Source organism: Seriola lalandi, unplaced genomic scaffold, assembly GCF_002814215.2.
Source record: "Seriola lalandi dorsalis isolate HSWRI2012SDOR001 ecotype SW California unplaced genomic scaffold, Sedor1 jcf7180002054939, whole genome shotgun sequence".
In the NCBI taxonomy this organism is placed as follows: domain Eukaryota; kingdom Metazoa; phylum Chordata; class Actinopteri; order Carangiformes; family Carangidae; genus Seriola; species Seriola lalandi.
In genome coordinates, this window is record NW_019525659.1 from 2,129,639 (window position 1) to 2,138,318 (window position 8,680).

At 42.8% G+C, this 8,680-nt stretch overlaps 1 protein-coding gene across 2 annotated transcripts in view; it reads right to left on the minus strand.

Moving 5' to 3' along the window:
- Positions 1–781: 781 nt before the first annotated feature.
- sh3glb2b (SH3-domain GRB2-like endophilin B2b) overlaps positions 782–8,680 on the minus strand; it is a 20,711-nt gene continuing 12,812 nt past the window's right edge. For both annotated transcript variants that reach the window (XM_023397922.2, XM_023397923.2), the window contains 5 exons: positions 5,034–5,057; positions 4,859–4,948; positions 4,256–4,356; positions 2,570–2,813; positions 782–1,566 (listed from right to left, as the gene is read on the minus strand). In XM_023397922.2, coding sequence (XP_023253690.1) covers positions 1,459–1,566; positions 2,570–2,813; positions 4,256–4,356; positions 4,859–4,948; positions 5,034–5,057 — 567 coding nt within the window. In that variant the 3' untranslated portion in view covers positions 782–1,458. The remainder of the gene's footprint in view (positions 1,567–2,569; positions 2,814–4,255; positions 4,357–4,858; positions 4,949–5,033; positions 5,058–8,680) is intronic.

Consider the following 8,680-nt stretch of genomic DNA (forward strand, 5'->3'; position numbering starts at 1 on the left):
CCATCCTGGGACATGTTAAGCACATGCTAACTGCTTTTTCTCTCTTCACCAACACCACCCGCATCAGTCTGACAAAGCACGATCACAGAACATGAAAAGAAAAGTCAACTAAAGGAATACCCACTCTAACAGCCCACGGATAAAGCCACTACGCTGGTAAAATGCTGAGTTTACCAATCAACTTCCACATTCAAAAACACAAACAGAGTTTCCCAGACTGTATGCTTCAGCTCTGTGAGGGTGAACATCCAGAATTATTGATCCACTTTATTTTCAAGTCCTTCTCAGCAGATGAGAGCTGTATTGTAGGTGTATTGCTGAGTTTTAAGAGCAGATGATGAAACAGAAAAACAGTTTTGTTGTCACAGAGCGTTCATAATTGATCACAGATAGCCCGTACTTTATCCTACGGAGGATCATTCTGCTTTATTACACCTTGGTCCTTTTTTGACTGTAACTAAACTCACAGCTTTAACCACTGAGACCTTGAGATGTTGGTGCATCACTAAAGAGAAGTCAGACAGGTCAAGAAACACAAGCAGCACGATCATCAGACCGGTTGAAAACAAACCCCAGAGTATATGTTGTTAAATTCCATCACACACCAACTGCCGTATTACATGTATTACCCACAATCCCATAATCAATGCCTACACAGTTTGCAGAGTCCTGACGTTACCTCCACTCTTTCACCAGCTTCTGTAACAAACTTGTGCAATCTCAAAGAAATCACAGCTGCCAGTACTTACTCACATCAAAACAACTTTTTCTTCCACATTCCTGACTTCTACCAGCGCTCCCTTCACACCTTGTGCTGCTCCATGTCCTGCTGTTACTACAGACGTGTCTGAGCAAGCCGAATCTGCCTCGCCCCACCCCGCCAGTGCACTCACCTCCCTGTGGTTTCAGGCTCATGGGGATGGGGTTTGTTAAAGGCTATATAATCCCTATCTACACAGACATACGTTATGGTTATGTCCCAAGATTTGTAATAATTTGTATTACAAGTGTGAAACAGGACCCGGAAGTCCCAGTTTCCCTCCAGACTGGTTTAGAGCATCAGGCTTGTTCACACCTGACTACTGGTGTTTCCTGTCAGTCTTCCCGGATCTCAGCGATGACTGGTGAGTACAGCGTTACAACACATAGAAAAGTCATCACACAAAAACACCCAAACAAACTGAGAGTAGCTTTAACTGTGGCCTCATCACACATTACTGGAACTTACAATGACCCACATGAACCGCCACGAGTGTTTGCTGCCATTTCCTCCCATTAGACGTCTGTATTTATAGAAACTTTCCCAACACACAGGTTTGCATAAGTGCTTGAGATGAGAATACACTAAATGTACTGATTGCACACATGATAGTAGATGGAGGTTTTTGCAAGTGTGTGTGTGTGTGTGTGTGTGTGTGTGTGTGTGTGTGTGTGTGTGTGTGTCTGGTGGTTGGTCCATTAGCTCAGCAGTTCAAGGTAGGTGACGGGTACTTTGCCCTTTTCGTTTCCCCGTTCTCCAACCAACCAATCAGGATCCATCCCAGGTACGGTGTACACAGTGATCAGCTGGAGAGAGAGAGAGAGAAAAAAAACATGACATGAAAGTGTAAAAAAAAAGAAAAAAAAGAACTAGCCTCTAGATATAGATAGATATAAAGGTTAAGAGAAAGGGAAAGGGAAATGGTGTGTTGTTCATCATGGTGACATTTGCATCATCTCCCTCCTCTGACTCTTAATCCAAGTGTGTGTGTGAGGTAGTGTTTTGTTTATTTTCTTGAGCTGGTGGTTCTGTGTGTATCATGTTCTTTATCTGCCTCCACTTCCTCTGTTTAGTCATTTCCAAAGAGACCGGGGCAAGGTCACAACTAGGGCACGCTGCAGGAGGCAACAGGTCTGGCAGCCTGACAGCAGCATTACACACTCTGACGATTACACTACTACATTTCTTCTGTTGTCCTTCTTTTCACTGCCAACAGAGCAGCTTCTCCCCTGCTGGGCTGCTGAATTATCTGCCTGGTTCTTCAACAATAAGCATGGCAGGAACTCAGCGGTACGGTGGCCCTGAAGACTCAAAAAGCGTTGCAACTTAAGAAAACACATGCAGCGATAACCCCAGCACCACGGGTTCGAGTCCGACCCATGGCCCTTTGCTACAAGTTATCCTCTCTCTCTCTCTCTCTCTCTCTCTCTCCCTGACTTTCTTCAGAAAGTATCAGAATAAAGGCAAACAAGAATAACTAAAAAAAAGTCCTGAACCAGCTGCTCAAGACAGCAGGGTCTGACTCCTAAACTATTCTTGGAATGGAACATTTTGTGTATTGAGTATGTTGGGACAGGCCACAGTCCTCTAAAACCCTGCATAGCAAACAGATTGATGGATCAGCCACATGACCATGAGTATCTGATGTTGTTCATTTTTATTTATGGCCAAAAGACAATGAAATGTGTGAGTAGTTGTCCAACACTGTCCCAATCTGTGCCAGTCACACAGTCTCCGTTTGTGAGTCAGACAAAAGTCCTCGTGTAACGCACATGTGAGTGTGGGGTGAGTCAGAACATCCAACTGTACCTCATCAGCCAAGAGGGACAGCTCACTGACATCGTGGGCGTCGTAGTCATACAGAACCTTGGCCTTTCTGGTGCCTGTAACAGGGAACGGAGTCTGCTCCATCGCGAGCGTGCTGGGCTTTTGGCCTGAGGAGGAGGAAGTGACTGCGGCGCCAGGAGGTGTCGGTCCTGACAGGAAAGCAGATGAGACGGGGCTCGGGCAGACAGCAGCCGAGGAGTTGGGGGCGCCAACAGCGTTGTCATGTCTGTATGAATATGTGGAAGACAAGTGAAGGCCTGTTTATTTGAGGCCAATATGCTTTGTGGTCAAGAGATGAAGAGGGATCAGATCCAGATGTGTATTAAATGTGACTGTGTTCCGGCTGCAGAGACTGCCGCCTCCACACATACAAGGGAAGACAGATCTGGAGGCTTTGCTTATCATTTGTCCGTACTTGAATTTTACATCCTCTTGATAATAATCACATTTATTCCTCATCTTTTGAACTTGAACACTGACTTGTGGATTCTCTGCCCTCTGAACCACTGAGTCACAACCGCTTTTGTAAGATTGTACTTGTGCAATGCTGTGCTCTGAGCGTAATGCTAATGTCAGTATGCTAATATGCTCATAGTGACAGTGCTAACATGCTGATGTTTTACAAGTCATGTTCACCATCTTAAGTTAGCCTATTAGCATGCACTAGCACTAAACACATACCAAAAATGTCAACCTCATGGTGGCGCTAGAGGTCAATCTAACCAGGGACTACAGACAGGTTAATGTTGCCAGGGTGACTGATGATACTGAGAGAACATAATCAAACTGATTCACAGATTCACTCCTACTTTAAGTTATGAATGAGGCGCTTTTTTTTTCTCTGTTTACATTCATTTCCATTGCTGTTATGCCAGGTTTGATTTTAACTTGTACAGACAAATAAAACTAAACTCAATGAGTCAAATTTATTTCACAAAAATGTAATTACAACTGGAGCATCTTGTTTTTCAGTTATGTTTGCTACACTTGTTGGTCAGCTCACAGGTCTTTCTTATTTGATATATATGAAAAGAACTAGGGGAAATAATACTGTGGATATTTTACATTGTTTTTTTTAATTATCTTTTTGGGCCTTTATTGATAGTGCAGTAGAGAGAGACAGGAAATGGTGAGGCAGCAGAGAGAGGGAATGACATGCAGCTAAGGGCCGTCCGATTCGGGACTGTAGCCTCTGCACATGTGGCGGATGCTCGTCCAACTGAGCGACTCGACGCCCCGATATTTTACATTATTGAATAAAAATGAATGAAAATAAGTTGAGAGGTAGCTGGTGATGCATCAATAATGTAACGGCGTCAGTGAGCAGTGCTGGTTTTAGGATCAATGTGTGGTAATATTCATAAACCCCCCTTTCCCTCTGGACCTCTGGAAACATCTGCATTTGTTTAGACAGAAAGGCCAGAGACTCATTTCCCAACAACGGTCAGACTGCAAAGTGCTTTCTAAGTGGAGTGATTCTAATTCTAGTAAATATTTACACACACACACACATGGCTGTACAAAGCCCCACGGTAATGAAAAGGTTAATGGATTCAATTTCAAACTAGTCAAACTGCCTGAAAGATATTTCATATGTACAAAATCAACGACCCGAGTGTTAATCTCTAACTCTACAGCAGGAAGCCACCGTCGGCAGTGAATCCTCACCTGCTCAGCTCCCTCTGAAGCTCGTGCATGTAGTGGTGACACTGGGCGAAGTACGTGGCCTGAGCCTCTGCAAAGTCCTGCAGGCAGCGCAGGTGGTTGAGCTGTGGAGGGAAGAGAAGACACGACAGCTTGCTTCATCATCGTCACGGCAGCCAAATATTATCATCAAAACACACTGATCCAGGTCACACGAGCCTCCTGACGCGTCAACGTGCGAAAATATTGTATATATTCCGTCAAGTGTTCCAGAGAGCACAAAACAACGTAAGAGCAAAGGAGCAGAAGAGGGAGACAAATTGGAAATCTGAAGAAGTATCATGAAACACTTTTGGAAAATAAACTTATCAACTTCACGCTCACATTTGTCTGTTTAATATAAGGCTGCAGCCAGCAGGCAGTTAGCTTAGCACCAGCACCGCTAGCACTCACTAGTAATTTTTGGATAATTCTGCAAAAAAAAAAAAAAAAAAAAGGATGTAATGATTCATGCTGCTCATTTCCACTGTACTGCTGGTACTGGACCGGAGTGTTTGGCTGCTTTGACTAGTTGCCCCATCACTGCTGGCTCACACTCACACACACAGAGTTGCATGACTGACTTACATGTGTGCTGCTGATTCCCTCCAGCAACAGTCTAGTGACCTCGGCCTGTCTGTCGAACTCGGTCTGAGCCACACGGAGCTCGTGCTCTGCCTGTGGGTGGAAGCGAAGGAAGTATTAAACTGAACACGTATTTAACAAACACAGATCACAATCTTCACCAGTAAAAGGTACTCACTTTGTCCACCTCCTCACTCAGCAGCTGAGAGAAGCAGCAGGAGAACAGAGAGAAACAGTCATGAACCATGGTCACACACAAACACCTTAACTCTACACATCAGTTACCATGGACACGGATCAGATGTATGATGGAACTGTGCTTCACAGGGTGGGTTCTGTTTGGAACATGATTCTCGTCTAAAACAGGGCAAAGGTCACTAAAACTAAACGTGAGGAATCTTAGATAGATGTTGTTGTGTCTGTGCCTTTGATTGTCATTATTTTCTTCTTCTATTTTTTTTATTAAATATTTTTTCTTCTTGCTTTATTTTATTTTTTATTTATTTATTTTATACACATCTTTCCCTTCTTTTTTTAATTCTATTTTATATATTTTATATTTTCTTGTTTCATATTCTTTTCGTGCATTTGTGACAATTTTGATGTTATTTTGGTTAAAAGTTACTATTGTTAATCGTTCTACAGGTTTGTTTGATTTGTTGTGTTTGTGTGTTCACCCCAGGAAGACGAACGACCTCTGTGTGGAAGATAATGTTATCCAAATAAAGAAAAGACATTCGGATGAATATACGGCGAGGAGGAGAGAAATGGAGAAGGAACGAACGAAGACCAGCATTTATATTGGGGAATCCATTCAAAGGTGGCGAGAACTCGGCCGGCAGAAGGGCTTCCAGTGCAATGCATCATGGGGGGGAGGGGCGAGCTTGCTCTGTTTTGTTTGGTATTTACTTCGAACGTCAACAGAAGTGACGTCATGCAGGAATGCATAGTGCACCTTTAACCCCTGATCCCAGACCAGTTTTCAGGCACCAACAATTAAATACAGAGTTTATTAAATCTAGATTATTTAATTCAATTCTATATTTAAATAATTATTCTGACAGTCTATTTCCGGCTGCCTACAGGTAGAGCCCAGTGTGACTAATAATCATTTGTGACTATGGACCAGAGTCCAGCGGGATCCCCAAGGGAAGTAATCTTTTCATAGCTCCATCATTTAAAAAATATTTTCATTCATCTTTAGTTTATGATCATATTGAGGATATGATGTGGAACATAAGATGCCACTTTTCTTGTTAATGTATCTGTATGGATTAAAGATTACCCATGATTCTGATGGTCTGGATTATATTAATAGAAAGTGACTCGCCACCACCTGAGGCCGAGCACAGCCAAGCAGTTTCCTGGGTGTGAGTGTTGTTCCACCTCTGGCACCAGTTTCATAGAGATATGTCACACTGGTCTGTAGTGTTGGTCCAGTCCTTTAATCATAGATGACTCTATTGGTCAGACTGTTCCTTAAGTATAAAAACAGTGTATCAGAGTACAAAAATGTCTACACTTTCCTTGTTGACCTTCTGGTGGTTGCCATGGTAACTGCCCAGCTTGCCTGCGGGGCCCTGCCGATACACACTGACTTTTAATAACAAACAGCTCAGCAGTCTCACCGACGCTACACCTGTCCTTCAGTTTTTATATCCTACACAAAAAGCAGTGTTGACCACACCCACCAAGTCTGTTGCACCTGAAACCACAGCCACCAGTGCCGTCACCGACACCGCTGCACCGCTGCAGCGAGCTGAGTCAGACCACCTCAGGACAGATGCAGCAGATTAACTGCTGCTATTTAAGTCTGAGTGAAGAAAAAAAAAACCTGCATCAGCGTCAGTGGCCCAGTGATGAAAATCTGCCGTCCCACAACACTGGCTGCGATCGCGGCTTTTGCAGCTTCACTGTAATACTCACTATGAACTACGGTGGCTGTGAAGGCCACAGCTGTGTCCTCTCTATCCTCAGTGAGTATGATCGGTGGTATTATGATCCGACACCTGTGTTCACACTGTTTATTCCAGGCAGGTACTTTAAATCTGCTGAAGTCACATTATCGTGGCTGTACTCAGAGCATGTGTGACGATGTCAGATTGAATGTGCTGTAAATACAGGAGTGATGTGTTTGTGTCTAACAGCTGCTGTCGTTGGCCCTGTGCCTGAACTGAAGTTGACCTTTACTCTACATCTGCAGAGGCTTGACTGAGGAAAGGTTGCTGTGTTGTGCCTCCCTGTGGTCAGCTGGTGTTACTGTGAGAGAGAGTAAAGCTTCAAATATTTAAGGCATTTACAAGGACAAACAACGTGGTTAAAGGTTAGAAACTATATCATTTCATAAAATCATAAACTCAGGCTGTGGTAGAAAAATCGAAATAATCTCTTTTCCTTTTCCTTCTTCTTCTCCTCGACGGAAAATATCACGAGGTCAAAGAAAGCTGTGAAGGAGGATTCATAAGGACTTAGGAAAAGACGACTACAGTGCTGAGACAATCCAACTGTACATGGAGGATAAATCCTCCTTTCCTAACCACAAACACTAAATAAACAGGACTGAAATGTTGAAATAAGATCACATGAAAGAAAAATACAAGTAGAGAAAGTTGAGCCAGTAAAATAATAATTAAACAGAAATAAGGAACTGAGCAAGAAGCCAGAAGAAATTATATTCAGACATAAGTTTGTAGTTTTCTGACATAAGAGCTTTTGACAATTCTATATATTTGTTAAGTAGAGAAAATTCATGTTTTGTGCTTTACAGTATTTAGTTATGATGATGATATTATTAACTATATATTCAACCTGCTTGTTCTTCATGACTCCTCACTGGATTTAAAGAGAATAAATCTATATTTATGGATTCGGGCTTCAGTGGATCAGACAAGGATTTATTTCCATCAGTTCTGGATCGTGTCACAAACATAAAACAGCTGCTCTGACGTTTCTACATTTACGTGGGTCTGCTGTGGTGAAACTATAATGGTGCGTTGCTTTAAATGTTGCTGCTGCAGGGAATTGTGGGACGGCATTATCTCCTTTCCTTTCATAAAGGTAGGTCCAGTGTTTCCCCTGTTAAAGGAGATAAGAGAGGAAGCACTGAAGCTCCTTTCCTCAGCTCTTATGACGGCTGCCAGGTCGACACTTCAGGTCATTTCACTCAGTTAGAAAAACTTCATAAGAAAAAAAAAAAAACATTTCCACCGCAGCTGCAGACTTCTGTATGTGTATGAGGTCACATCCATCAATATCAACATTTAATTATTTCCTGGTGTTTCCTCTTTTTTTCAAACCAAACAAATGGCAAAGTGACTTAGGGGGTTTTCAGGGTGGATAAAAAAAAAAAAACAGATTCACTGGAGGCTAAAATATTCTACATATCTACCATCACAAACCAACACCACAAAGTTCTAGCTCTACTTTGTGTGGACAGATGTTTGTGTACAACCTTCCTCTCCTCTGAGACACTGGGATCCGTCACCACGTCCCAGCTCTCCCAGCCGCTCTGCAGCTGCTTCACAGAGACACAGACTGAAGGTCAACAAACCTCAAGCCTTTTAACTCAACACATCATCAAAAAAAAAAATGCGACATAATGATTCTTCCTGATTCTAACTGGATATCTGCAGGAGGCAGGAAGCTGTTGGGTCTGTCAGTTCAGTCCAACTGCTGTGTGTTGTACACATCATACACTGTACATGGTGATACACTGAAGCTGAACCTGCTGCCGACAGTTTAACAGAGGTCATACGATTCAGTATGAGGTCAAATCAGTGTAATAATTCCTAAAAGTTCCCGTTCTAAATCATATGGGGGGGTGGG